The 13,646-nt window shown below is 44.3% G+C and overlaps 1 protein-coding gene across 5 annotated transcripts in view; it reads right to left on the bottom strand.

The window, feature by feature from the left end:
• PDE8B (phosphodiesterase 8B) overlaps positions 1-13,646 on the bottom strand; it is a 347,153-nt gene that overhangs the window by 301,367 nt on the left and 32,140 nt on the right. For 2 of the 5 annotated variants that reach the window (XM_058275143.2, XM_058275150.2), the window contains exon 1: positions 8,596-9,139. The exons of 2 other annotated variants lie outside the window; for them this stretch is intronic. In XM_058275143.2, the coding sequence (XP_058131126.1) occupies positions 8,596-8,913 (318 nt within the window). In that variant the 5' untranslated portion in view covers positions 8,914-9,139. Of the gene's footprint in view, positions 1-8,595; positions 9,140-9,398; positions 9,505-13,646 lie in introns of those variants that run through there. One more of the 5 variants, XM_071208674.1, reaches the window with a different exon arrangement.

Raw genomic sequence — 13,646 nt, 5'->3', positions numbered from 1 at the left:
ACTAGCATTTGAGAACCAAGTACCACAGGTGAAAGGGAGGCTCTTGTTGTAGCAGCAGCAGCTGATTTTGCAGCCAGGCTTGTCGCTGTGGGATTTGTAATTCCTGAGAAGGCTCATCTCAAAACACTACTGAGGCTTCTTAAGCATCAACTCATATAGTGGCTTTTGAGCTCAGGGTCACTCTCTTTCTTAGCCCGGACTGCAGGTCAGTTTTTTTAGGCTGTAAAATGAAGATAAGTCCCCTAAGGCCCACAGACAACTAGTGGGTGAGGCCTCCTCCTTTGAGTCATTAGTGATCCTCAAAAATTGATACTTTTCTTTCCATGTGAACCTTGCTCTTGCTTGAAGCTTCCTCAGCAGGAAATCCTGGAGTGGACAAAGCCCTACCTACCCTGAATTCCTATCATTACCTTCCAGTTTCAGAGCTTTTGTGTTACTTATTGTCCTGGCATCAGAAAATGGCACTTAAAAACATAAGTTACCCTTTGTTATTTACAGTTCCAGGTTGCTAAAAAAGTCTCTCATGATTCCTTAAAAAATTTTCCACAATTCAGAGTCCTCTCAGTTTTGCGACTCACACTAATCATTTCACCTTCCCATCTGAGAAAAACCATTGTCTTAGATCTACAATGCATCATTTTCCCAACAATATACTATCTCTGACAATACCCAAAATGCAACAGTAAAAACTCTAACAGAGTTCATGCAGAAGGATTTTAAGCCGAATTATAAATGGAAGCTTCAGGTTACATGTTTATACTAAAGAAGTCCATACGGAAACACCTCAAGATAACACCAAGGCCCTGACCTTTAAAATTCTGCCTGTGAGGTCCCAACATCAGGGAACCCAAGTCCAAGCCTTAACCTTCTACTGGCAAGACTCTATGGGATCATCTCCTTTGGAAATCAAACTGATGCTGACCAAGCCTGTGTCTTTGGCAGCTGTTTCCAAGGCTTCAGGATAGGACAACACATCTCTCTATATATGCAGCTGATTGCCTACACTGGCCAAATCAATCTACTTGAAAGTATGGGATACATTCCCAATTTTAAAAATACATATGTTTCAAAAACATAAAAATCCAAATAGCCAAAATCTCATTTTAATGACTGAAATTGTGATAACAGCAACCACAAGAATATCAGCAGCTGATATTCATACAGAATTTACAAAGTGCTAAGCACTGTGTTCAGTGAATATAATGACAAAATGTTGAGCTAAAGCTTCTCCAGTTTTGTATGCATTTCATATTTCCACTCATCTCAAAATAACACTCCAGGTCAAGCTAAATAGAAGGGGTGACAGTGGGTAACCTCCTACCAGGACCCCTGCCACACCCTGGCATTCCCCACCCCCTTAACGATTTATCGCCTCTCTGCTATAAATAAATCTGCAATTCCAGGACCAGCCAGGCGTGGGTGTTGGGGTCTGTGAGTCCTCAGGTCCTGGTCAGCAGCACTGGGAAGGGCTGGCTCACATGGTGAGAGGCAACAAGGCTCATGGGTAAGAACCTGAGCATTGGACTCAGTCTTGCATCCAAATCTCAGCCCTCGCTCTGGGCAATGTACTCAGCCTCTTACAGCCTCAGTTTCCTCATTTGTAAAATGGGAATGATAATATGTAGCTCCTAGAAGTTTTTTATGTAGACTAGGTGAAACAATATACGTAAAGAGGGCAGCAAACAGGAAGAATTTAAATAACAGCTACTATCTTAACATCTAACCCCCTTTACCTAGATGCAGAATGCATAAACCATGCGTGAAAACTTGCATCACCTTGGAAATAAGAGACAACCACAAAATAGTCTTCCTTTCATTGACAGATTATCCAAAACTAAAAAATTCTCCTGGTTTTTATTATAGCAAACCCAAGCTTCTTAAAACAAATTTTTACCATGGTAGCATAATTCAGTTACAGGAACTAATTTTGTTTTTTGAGGGGGGGAGGGATTGTTCTAAGGAGGCACAAAGGGAGAGGTGAAAGTTGATGCTAAATAATAAGGCATCAGAATCTTATTGGCCTTCATCTGCCAATAGGAAAAAAGGTAAAGTAGGGAAGAGGCCATCAACAATCAAATCTAAACTAAGTACTCCAATTTATTAAAGAGCAGTGTTTTCTGTTAAAAAGTAATATCTACCAAGATTTCCTTTGTAAGATAAAGCTAACAGCTACCTTTTAAAATGAACTCCAGAACACATTTTGTTATTTTAGAATGTTTTACATATACATATGCTTTTTTACACATCACCTTACAAACATATAGTAAAACTCTGTTTTTTTCTTCCTTTTTTAACTTTTTGAGTAAGTCAGGAGTAAATGGTAGAGAGCAGGAAAATCCAAACGGAGTAAAAATGTCATACACTGACTAGGCTGAGGTCCTGATCTCTTATGAGGAGCGCCTCCTCCCCATCGTCCACCTGTGGGCTTGGAGATCATGGTTAAGGAGGAAAAGGGGGGCAAGTCAGGCAAGAGGCCATGAGAGAAACACATGTGCGCAGAACCAAAGGGGAGGAGATGTTTACAAACAAGATAACTGGACATATTTTAATATCATTAGTCATTAAACAGGAAATTGTAAACAATAAATTAAGAGGCCATTGAAAAATCGTATACAACCATCAAAACCTGCCACTGCAATTTGAGTTCATCTATGAGGGAGCACCACCAATGAGGCTGAATATCTCTTAACATTGCTACAGAGAGCTCTTTTGGGGTACATACAGGATAGTCTCCATTTGTCCCTCCAGAACCACTCTTCACCCTGTCCGGAGTCCTAGGAAACTCCAACCAATGGGCTTCCTTCCCTCTGGTTTGCAGATATGTTTGGCCAAGGGGAGGCACAGGGAAATGATCAGAGAAAGGGAGGGGAATGGCAGGGACGTCTTTAAGCCCTTGGTTCCCTAATGCCGCAGCTTCGGGGGCTGCCCTGTCCTAAGGGTTTGTCAGGTTCCTGAAACCACTCCCTCCTCTTGTAGAGCAGTAACTGCTCCTTTTCCTCTGGTTTGCTTCACCATCTCTTCACCCTGCCAATACATCTGAAAACAGTCCCTTCATTAGCTTATTTTCAGTTAGACCCTTTTGAGTGTGCAATCCGCTTCCTGCTGGACGCCGATCAGGGTGTGGGGAAGGCCTGGTTGGGTGGTTTGCCTCCTCTGGGTGCAGGGCTTCCTTCCAGACCTCTGATCTGCTCTCGGGTACCTCCTATGGGCCCCAAGTTCTTCATCCTTAGAAGAAAACCCTCCAACAGAACAGAAAGTAAAGAGCTTCTGTTCCTGAATCAAAGTCTCATCTCAGTTCAACAGCAGTTGCCTTGGATGAACCCCTGAAGTCTAATTTTTACTTGCCTACAAGGGCCCCAAAGTACTTTTCTGTTATTCCACAATCTCCCCAGTTTTCCAAACTCTGGATGCTGTCTTTCAGGCTGGTTCCATGGGCTCTCTCCCTCCTTCCTATGCTAGTTCCTGGCCTTTTCCTGGCCAGCCTGGCCCTGTCCTGCTGCAGCCCACACCTGGCCCGGAGGCCACCGGGGTGGGATTTCAGTAAAGAACATGTCTGAAAAGCTAACAGGTTCCTACATTACTTTCTGGTTGGAGGAGTTATTTGACAAGGTCAAGGGGAGGAGTAACTGATATTCCTTAGAAATTAGTGTAACTCCTGAGAAAAGCAGTGAAAGTTAAGAGAGTTGGCTCATTGGCTATAATTAATGTTTGGGAGAAGGGGAAGAACTAAATTGTGATGAAATGTGCAATGGCAGGAGGTAAATTTGAGTTTTATGAAATTACAGTGCAGGACTCACCTGAGCCTACTTAACTTTATGCTCCATTTTAAATGAAAAATAACCTAGAAAAGGACTAGCAAGATTCCTAAAAGTTGAGAACTGAATGTGTGCCTGTGTTTTAATCTCCTCCCTTGCCTTCCTTGCAGTTTCCCATCATTAGGCAGAGGCAGGGGAGGGATTATGATGGCAAAGCAAGACATGAATATCTGGAAACCCAGGAGGACCCTGAGGGGAAACTGAGCCTCTATAATCTAGAGTCTGCCTCAGGGGTCCAACACTCTCCAGACTAAAAGACTTTGCAGCCTCTTCCAGTCAACTGGGAGGCTCAGAGTTTGACTTCATGTGTGGAGGTGATAGGTTTCCCATAAGAATGTAGAACTAAGATGAAATCAGGGACATGACTAGTACCCCAAATACATGCAATGTGGTGCCATCCACTCTATGTCAGAGATGACCAAGCCTAATCCATCTGGTCAACAGTGTCCATTTAATTCATTTAAAGCATGGTTCTCACAGTGTGGTCCCCTGGATTAGAAGGAGCAACATCTCCTGGAAGCCTGTTAGAAATTCCAATTCTCAGGCCCCACCCAAGACCTACTAAATCAAAAAGCCTGAGGAAAGGGCCAAGAAATCTGTGTTTTAACAAGCCTTCCAGGTCATTCTGATACACACTTACGTTTGAGAACTGTTTTCAAGAACCAAGTAAAGGGATGGGGAGCATGTTGCAAAATAACTGCCCCAAATAAAATGTGGTTAATCATTTACCATAAGGTCAGAAAAATATCTATTTTCTCTTTCTACGCTCAACTCTAGATTACCCTAACTGATTCTGGAAAGCCATGGCACAGATAATATAGAAGTCATTTATAATTGGTGTAGACACATCAAATAGCTACATTTGCAACAAATTTACCCTCCTAATTAGACTTTGCTTACCAAATGTCAAGGATATTCCCTGAATCCCTAGCATCTCTAGCAACTTCTGGCAAAAAAAAATGGTTGAACAGATAAATGAGCACAATGAATGGAGGAGAAAGGGGAGGTGCTGCTGATGCCACTTCTGAGCACAAAATCATTTGGGATTAACAACTCTTGGACCTTAGGCACAACTAGTTAACCTACACAGGGGTACCCATGAGTTCATGGTATTGTCAATGAAGACTCTGCCCAGGTGCTGATGCCTCCCAAGCAGCAACAGCTGCTATGAGAAAAGAACATTTGTAAGAATCCCTGATTCTTCTCAGACAGTGGTACAACAATCTCCTCTGAGGATTTCTGAACAAGAATTACAAAACTGGCACAATATCAGAAGTGAGCATTCTGCAGGATTCTCCTGTTGGAGTACTATTTTTAAAAAGGCAAGCGAGAGGGAGAAAAATTGCTAGGAAGCTGCTTTTTTAAGTCAATTGGGGGACAAATCTAAACTTCATACCAGAAATGGAAACCAAAATTATATTATTGTACTGCATATGAATTATTAACGTTTATAATATTTAATTTTTGCAAATTAGGTATTCAGGAAGGTTCCTGTTGACATCAAGTTTGACATCATAATGCTTCATCATTCTAAAAGCTTAATGAGATGAATTATTGCTAGAAAAAAAAGAGAGATCAAGCACACAGTTAAACTCTGGGGAATACCAGAGACAAAATAGATAATGAGGATATGGTTTATAATTGATGTACAAGGGAAAAAATACTATAACAACCCCCCACCACTATAAACAAGACAAAACGGCAAAGACTTTATTTTGCATCTGAGCATTCTAGAAATTTGGGGGTAGAAAGGGAGTGAGGCATGGATAATGACTCTCTCAAATTCTTAAGACAGAAGAATTATTATTCTAAAAAGAAATGAAAGTGGAGCTTTTATTAAATTACCTCATCCACAAAAAGGAGCAGAGCACGTGAACTTTAAGACTAAAGAAGATAATATAACACAAGTCCTAAAAGGATACTATTAAATATATTTATGGCAATTCCATGCCAATAATTAGGTATGATTTGTCTAAATATTAACTCTGGTCTCAACTTTAAATTCACATTTATAGTTTCTAACATCTACATGATACAAATTAGCATTGAATCACTGAACCAGCAATTTCATTTCCAATATAACTAATAATGGATTGGAATGAATTAAGCTCTGATTTGAGAATCTTGTTGATAAAGCTAAGTAAGTTAAATTCCTAAGCAGGTCAAGCCTTTTTAACACTTAGGCCAAGTAGCAATGAGATTTATATTAATTCATACTAGCTGCTAATAATTGGGACTCATTTTCCCTCCAATTTTAACTCTTAGTCTCTAAGTAGCCTCTTGAGGGAAGTATTAAAACACAGGGGGGGAAAGGGTTTTTTTTTTTCACTATTCCTCCTTTCTTTGAACCAACATAGAAGCTAAAGTTGCTAGGTACTAAATTAGGGTGCTTGCTACACTGAAAGGCAAAAATACATTATTTCTCTTCACAAACCAGAAAAAAAAATCACAGAGTTCATGAACTTTGACCATTCTGAACTACTGCTTCATGTCTTCAACTTTCCTTTTCAATAAGAAGATAAAAGGATATTCTTCATTGGTAATATCCAAACGTAATTATTTCACCAAGAGAACATCTGTATCCCCTGGAATTGCTCCTAATGCTAATTTTATATGAACTAGTGTGGAAAAAAATAAACCAAGTAAAAATACAGTGTTTGGCACATGCCTCTGCAACTACTGTGTAATTGATGGGTTGTACTATCAAGAATCCAGGCCTCTCTTCTTTGGCTAGGCAATCCTAACATTACTCCTTAAGATTTAATAGCTAGAAGAGAAAACTTGAGCCTGGCACATAGTAGGTGCTCAGTCAGTGGTATGATTTATTATGTTGAATATGATTAGTACCAAAAAATGCTGCAACTACAAATAAACATCAGTTGTTTCACATTGCAAAATCAGATGCTGTTTTAAAATTAATCAAAAGAAGCCTTTAGTTTTCCGAACTGACATCAGCATATGCCATCCTTTTCCTTACCCTCATCCTTGTCCTTCACTAAGAACTGACTCCACCCATGAAGATCAGGAGCCTACTCACACTAGACCAATTGGTGAACAACTTCCTCTACTACTGAATATACAACTGTGTCTTTGCCAAAGGATAACTTGAATGGTTCATGGTAGTTTACTGATCGTGTAAAAGCTGTGATTCTATCTAACATTAAGGGTCATAGAAACGTATTTTTTCCTCTGCACAATGGGATGTGTAATTGTCATTCTTTTCACTGTAAGGAAAAAAGGCACTGTGTCCAGATTTACACATGGTACAGACATACAAAGGAATATTATTCAGCCCTAAAAAGGAATGAAGTCCTGATACATGCGACTATGTGGATGAACCTTAAGACATCATGTTGAATGAAATAAGCCAAAAATAAAAGAACAAATATTATATGATTTTGTTGATATAAATTAATTAGAATAAGCAAATTCATGAAGTCAGATGCTAGATTACAGGTTACCAGGGCTAGGGTGGGGGGTAGGGGTAAGGATAGGGAATGGGGAGTTAATGCTTATACTGTACAGAGTTTCCATTTGGATGCAAAAGGTTTGATAATGATTGGTAGTGATGATAGCACAACATTGTGAACATAACAGCATTGATTATACATTTGAATGTGATTAAAGAAGGAAATTATAAGTTGTATATATGTTACTAGAATAAAAATTTTTTAAAAAGAATTTAGGACTGTACAACACAAATAGAACCCTAATGTAAATGGACTATAGTTAATAGTACAACTATAATGATCTTCTTTCATCAATTTTAACAAATGTACCACACTAATGCAAAATGTTAGTTATGGCGGGGGAGTGGGGTTAGACGCGAACTCTATTTTCTGATTTTTTTTCTGTAAACCTACAACTTCTCTAATTAAAAAAGAAAAAAAAACCCTCTTGGATTTAATATTTAGTACTTTGAGTACAGTAGGACACTTAAAATAATCATTTTTCTTCTGCCATTAAGAAATATCTCGTGACTGCTTTAACCATTAAAAAATCTTTCCCACATGCTCCAAACTTCACTCCTTTGAAAGGTCAGGCGTACGTGCAGAATCTTCATCCTCAGACACTTGCACTGCCCTGGAGATCTCTCAGGCTCACCGTGGCTCAGCTTAGCCTTCAAACATCACAGCCTGGTTCTCTTAATTAGGTCCAGGATCCAGCCAACCCAGAGAAAAGCTAACGAGACAAACAAGAGGTTCCACTCTGGTCCTCTTTCTCCATTCTCTTCCTCCACCTCTCCTCAAAACATATACAAACATCTTCCTTCATTCAGTAATCCCCACGCTCAGAGCCTGTGGCTGAGACTCCATCCTTCCTGGCAAAAATCGGAATACAGGGCACTTTCGTCGCTTTGCGCGGGGTCTGCACCAGTCACCTATGAGGCATGCTAATCACCCTGGTGCTCAGATTTCATTCAATCAGACTCTTCAGGAAGGCTCTCAATGACGCCCACTTCCCGCAGGCATAAACCCAGCCACAGCCTTCCTCCTCGCAATGCAAAACGTGGCTGTCCAACGGCTTCCTACTGCGCTCCCTTCTCCACCCCAGAACTAGCTTACATCCCTCCCAGGTCTCCTCCAGGGGTCTTTTTCTGCTCATATTTCCTGGGGCTTTGCCACCCCCACAAATGAAAAGTAAACTCCTCCTTAGTGACAATCTTCCATACCAACCGCATCAGGGCCACTCAACTCTGCCAGAACCCCCTACCCGAGTGAGCCCCGCCCAGACGGGGCGGTCAGCCCCCCACCAGCCTGTACCGGCGCTCGGCATTTACCTTGACACTGGTGTAGGTGGTCTGGGTCTCGGCCTCGGCGCTGCTGCAGCAGTGGCGCCTCCGGCCCCTGCAGGTGGTCGCGGTGGGAGCTGCGGAGCCCCCGCTGCTGCCGCTGCCTAGCTCACCGCGGGCCCTGCGGACCCGGGGTCCGCGCGCGCGGCTGGAGGGGATGGCGTCTGTCTGGACGAAGAGGCCGTGCAGGGGGGCTGCGGGGCCCTGCGACACGCTGGTGGTCTGGCGGGGGGAGCTGGACTCGTCCGAGTCCCGGCAGTAGATCACGCCGCTCTGCGAGACATGGATGCTAGGGGCGCAGCCCATCCCTCGGCCGGGCTCCCCAGCGCGCCCGCCCGCGCCCCCGGCCGCCGGGACCCAGCGCACCCGCTGCCACCTGCAGTGAGGGGGCGGGCGCCTCGGCCGCGGCCGCAACGCCTGGACTGCGCGCCCCCCGCGGCCTTTCTGCAGCCGCTCCGTCGGGCTCGCCGCGGAGCCCCCAGCCGAGCCTCCGGAGCCCGCGCGCGTCACCCCAACTTTCTCTTCTGGGCCATCTTCCTCCCCAAGCGGGGGAGCGCGCACACACCGCGCTCGGCGTGCACGGGCGGCCACCACCCTCCCCGCCGCGGCGCCCCAAACACGCTCCCCGCGCTCCGCCTTCCCCTCCTCCCTCAGCTCGGCCCGTGCCGCCGCCCAGCTCCACTTCGCAGGGCTCCAGCGCCCGCAGCCCCCGGGCGGCGGCGCCCCGCCTGGCTGCTTGCTGGCACCTTCTTTCCCCACTTTCAGTCCTCGCCCATTTCCCTCCTTCCCACCTTCCTTCCTCTTCAGGTGTCCCCAGCTCTGCATCCGCCGTTCCAGCCCCATTGCCCCCCTCGGCCCCGCCCGGCTCTCCCCAAGCTCTCCCCTACTGGGCAGAATGGTTGGCGGCTCAGCTTGGCCCAGGGACGCGGGGCTCCTTGGCACCCACCCGCCCAAAGGCCTCGTCCTTTCTGCAAACCAAACCCGCGTCGCCCTCCAGTGCCCCAGCCCCTCTCCCTCTCCTGGCACGCTGGCTGGACCAGGCCCTGAAAGGCTGTGTAGCTGGTCGGCAGCACCGCAATAAGCCTCTAGCAGCTCATGAACACAGCTGAAAATATCCCTGAGTAAAACACCAGGATGCGCCTCCCAAAGTAGAATGGGATCCCACAGCCCAGGCCGCCCCCATCTGATTTGCTCGCCTCCTAACAGACTCCGGGAGTTGAGAGACCTCAGGCTTCGGCAGTACAGTCCTCCGTCTCCACCCCCCCCCCACACACACACACACACACATACTGAGCTGAGCTGGACGGCCACCCGGGCTTCAAAAGAAGCCCTATTCCCTGTCTTACTCATCATTGGGAGGGGCGTCAGGTTCAAGCCAAGGGGTGCAAAGCCCCCTAAGGCCTACGGGAAGACCAGAAAGCAGCAGCCCGTGTGGGTTTCTTGGCTTTCTCTCACGGTTTTCACCTCTTCCGTGGTGTGGCTAACTCACAGAGGCTTCTACCCCAACCAGCCTCCCACGGTGAACTGCCCTTCCTCGCACTCTGGGCTGCTTGCTCTGGCTCCCCTCAGTGAAACATACACAGGTCACGCTCCAGACCTTTAGAAGCAAAGCTGCTGTTCAAGCGAAATCTGGGCTACAGCTGGGAGGCACCACGGCCCGTTCCCCACTGGTTCCTTCAGTATTTGCTGCCTGCTGCCACAATGGCACAGGGGAGGTAACCAGGTGGTCTCAGAAAGCACTCCAGCTAAAACGCTTCTAAGGGCGAGCGCAGGAACACATTGTTCTTCACACAAAGAAATAAGCATCCAATTTGAAGTCGTTTCTTTGATTCTTCCCCTCCTTTCTTTCCCCATGCTATGTTAGAGTGATTGGATGAAGTCTTCATATCTTCAAATGAAGACTTCTAACCTTCAGAGAGAGCAAGGTGTCACTCCAAATCCAAAATTCAGATATAGAGAGAGGAATAACTAGTCCAACCGCATTCTCCTACCTTTGCTTCTTCTGGATTCAGGCAGCACTCCTATCTCTCTCTCCCTCTCTCTCCATGAAAAAGCCTATACTATATTTTCCAATGGAGAGGCAAATTGCTCACAAAGTTTCTAGCACCGGTTGGTTTCCCCAAGAATCAGATTCTGAGATGGCGTTTAGCAGGCAGGAGGTTTGTTGGGAAGTGCTCTTGGAATCAACACCTGTAGAAAGAAAGGAAAGAAGGGAGGAGCCTCTGGGGAGAGGGAGAGTTTGAGCCACTATGCAGTCTTAACGTAGGCCTCAGGCAGCCCTCCATGGCGACTTCGGAAACCGAGAGGCCTTAGAGTAGTCCTGAGTTGGGGGAAGGAGGACAGACCTTTATACTGCAAATTGGAGCACCTATTACATGCAGGCCAGCTCAGTGACCTTAGGCAAAGTGGCCGTTTTCAACAGAGGCCATTCCCTTGTGAGATCGACAGCTGAGCTGGGGGCTTTCAGCTGGCAGCACTCGCAGCAGCTTGTGGTTTAGTCTGGCATCATACTTAGGGGGATCTGGCGCCATAGCCTTCACCTCGATTCCCTACCAAGCTACCTGGCCAAGCTTCCTTGCCTATAGGAACCCACATTAAATGGTCAAGACAGATATGGTGACAATCACTCATTAGAAAAAGGCCTAAGCCTGGTGTTTGCTTTCTGCTCTACTTCCAAAGGACCATTCCGGATCTGAGCAAACAACATCAGAGTTTAAATTACAAAACACCGGTCCCCATACCAATCTCTGCTGTAATCATTCCTAAAGTTTTTCTATAGTTCTCTTGTACACACCCATCTCAGTCATCATCCTCCATAGAGCTGCCAATGGCAGCCTTAACATTTTGAAATTTAGAGCCATGCTAATTCTCATGCCACCCATCTACTCTTTCAGAGGGATGTAATTGTACTGATGAAAACCACCCAGAGAAGAAAAAAAGGAACCGTCACACTCTGAGGTTTTTGAAGGCAAAAAGACAGAAGCACTCTTCTGGTGGAGAATATTAGGGGCTGAATCACGAAGGTAAAAACCACCTAGAAACAAATTTAGGTTGAACTCTCTACATTTAAAAAAATGATTAAGCATTGAAAGAGTAGATAACCTCGAGGTCATTACTAAATAGGAGTGAGCTGTTTTAGCACATTAATTGTGACCAGTGCCTTTCACTGAATAGATTTCTCTGCAATGTATTGAAGGACATAGAAGGAAGAATGCACTAGTTTTAAATTTTTCCTACCCTTCCCGAGGCAGCCAACAATTTCAATACCCTCCTCTGACACAGCTTCCACTGCCAGTGTTGGCCTAGTGAAAGGAAAAATAATGTATCCCTATAATCTCCACCAAGTGTTCTTGGTGGACATGTGTCACCTGCCCCATTGCTGGCACAGATCTGGTCACTGAAATAGATGAAGTGTGGAAGAGGAGGAGAAACAGTTTAACTGAAATCATGCTCCAGCCTAGTTTTGAGGCCTGAGTGCTGGCTCGTGTATGTGATTTCTGGACTGCTTCCTATGTCACTATCTCAGCACATGCCAGGAAAACAGCAAAGTCTACAAATGCAGACATTGCAGATGAAATTTAGGCCCAAGTTATAGAATAAGGCCAGAAAAGCAATGTTCTCAAAAGATAATAAGTGGAAAAAAAAAATTAGCTATGGCCAATGTCCAAGAAACAAAAAAAAAGAAAACTGAATCAGAAATTTATTAAAAAACTAAACCTCACATATGTCCAAGGTCAAACTGGAGGGCTTATATATTTTTTACTGATGTCAAATAAGACTTATATCAGAGTTATGACCACGATGCCCTGCAAGATCCTGAATAATTAAGGTCTCTTCCAATTCTAAAATGGTATGACTCTTCTGGAATTCTTCTAAAGAAGCAGATGTGACTAATATGTTTTGAGTGATTCTCAACCATAAAGGTTAAAAAAATAGCAGCTTTCTGATTGATCTTTAGATCACCAAACATTTAATCAACCAATGAAGCTTACAGAGCTTCTGGGTTCAAACTACATTCCTAATGGTGAAGCTTATTGGAAATCTAACCACCTGGTAAGAGAAATGATACCGTTTGTTAGGCAGCCCTGTGCAGTGAAACGTACATTGAACTCAAAATTTGAAGTGTGTATCTGATACCTAGTTCTGCCTCTTATAACCACATAACCTCGGGCAAGTCACTTAACCTCTGGACATCAATTTCCTACATATTCTCCAAAGCCTCTAAAATGATCACCATTCTGTGATGCTATGAAATTTTTACTTCCTTATATTCAGTCAGGGGTTCTTAATCTTTTTTGTTCCATGGACCTCTTTGGCAGGTGAAAACCACAGACCCCTTACTAAGTCCACACTATGTTGTGTATTATTTAATAAATATATCACACCTGTACCAACACGCCCCCACAAGACTATGCTTTTTTTGAATTTCAATTCAGGCTCATGGACCCCTTGTTAAGAGCCCCTGTATTAAATTATTTTTAATTGAGAATGATGGAATTTTTTAACTGAAAGAGTGGATCCGAATATGGTTGCATATCAGAATTACCTGAGGAGTTTGTCAGAAATATGACAGCTGCCAAGTCTCATCCCAGAGACTTGGATTTAGGGGTCAAGGATAGATCCAGCATCTGCCCTGTCAAAGATGTGAGTCCAGTGTAGCCTATTCAAAGCCTCCTTTGTGGAATAAGAGTAACAAAGTCCTTACATAAGCCTGTAAGACCCTGTACATGAACTGGCCCCTACCCAATTTTTCTGAACTCACACTTCTTTCTTTCCTTCACTCTCTCTGCTCCAGTCACATTGAGCTCTTTGCTGCTTTCCCAACATACTTAACATTATTAGCCAGTTACGCTGTTTCCTAGATGATAGCAAGGCTAACTTCCGTAAAATCTCAGTTCAAATGTCATCTACTCAAAGAAGCCTGTTCCTGGCCCCTCTTTAAAATTGCTACCCATAGCCCATCCCTCCACACTCCTGATTCCCTTTAGTTTAGTCTATTTTTCTTTTTCTATAGCACTTATCACCTTCCAACTTATATA

This window comes from Dasypus novemcinctus, chromosome 2 (genome assembly GCF_030445035.2).
Source record: "Dasypus novemcinctus isolate mDasNov1 chromosome 2, mDasNov1.1.hap2, whole genome shotgun sequence".
NCBI lineage: Eukaryota > Metazoa > Chordata > Mammalia > Cingulata > Dasypodidae > Dasypus > Dasypus novemcinctus.
The sequence above is the reverse complement of the archived record's forward strand: the minus strand, read 5'-3'. Positions and strand labels throughout refer to the sequence as shown.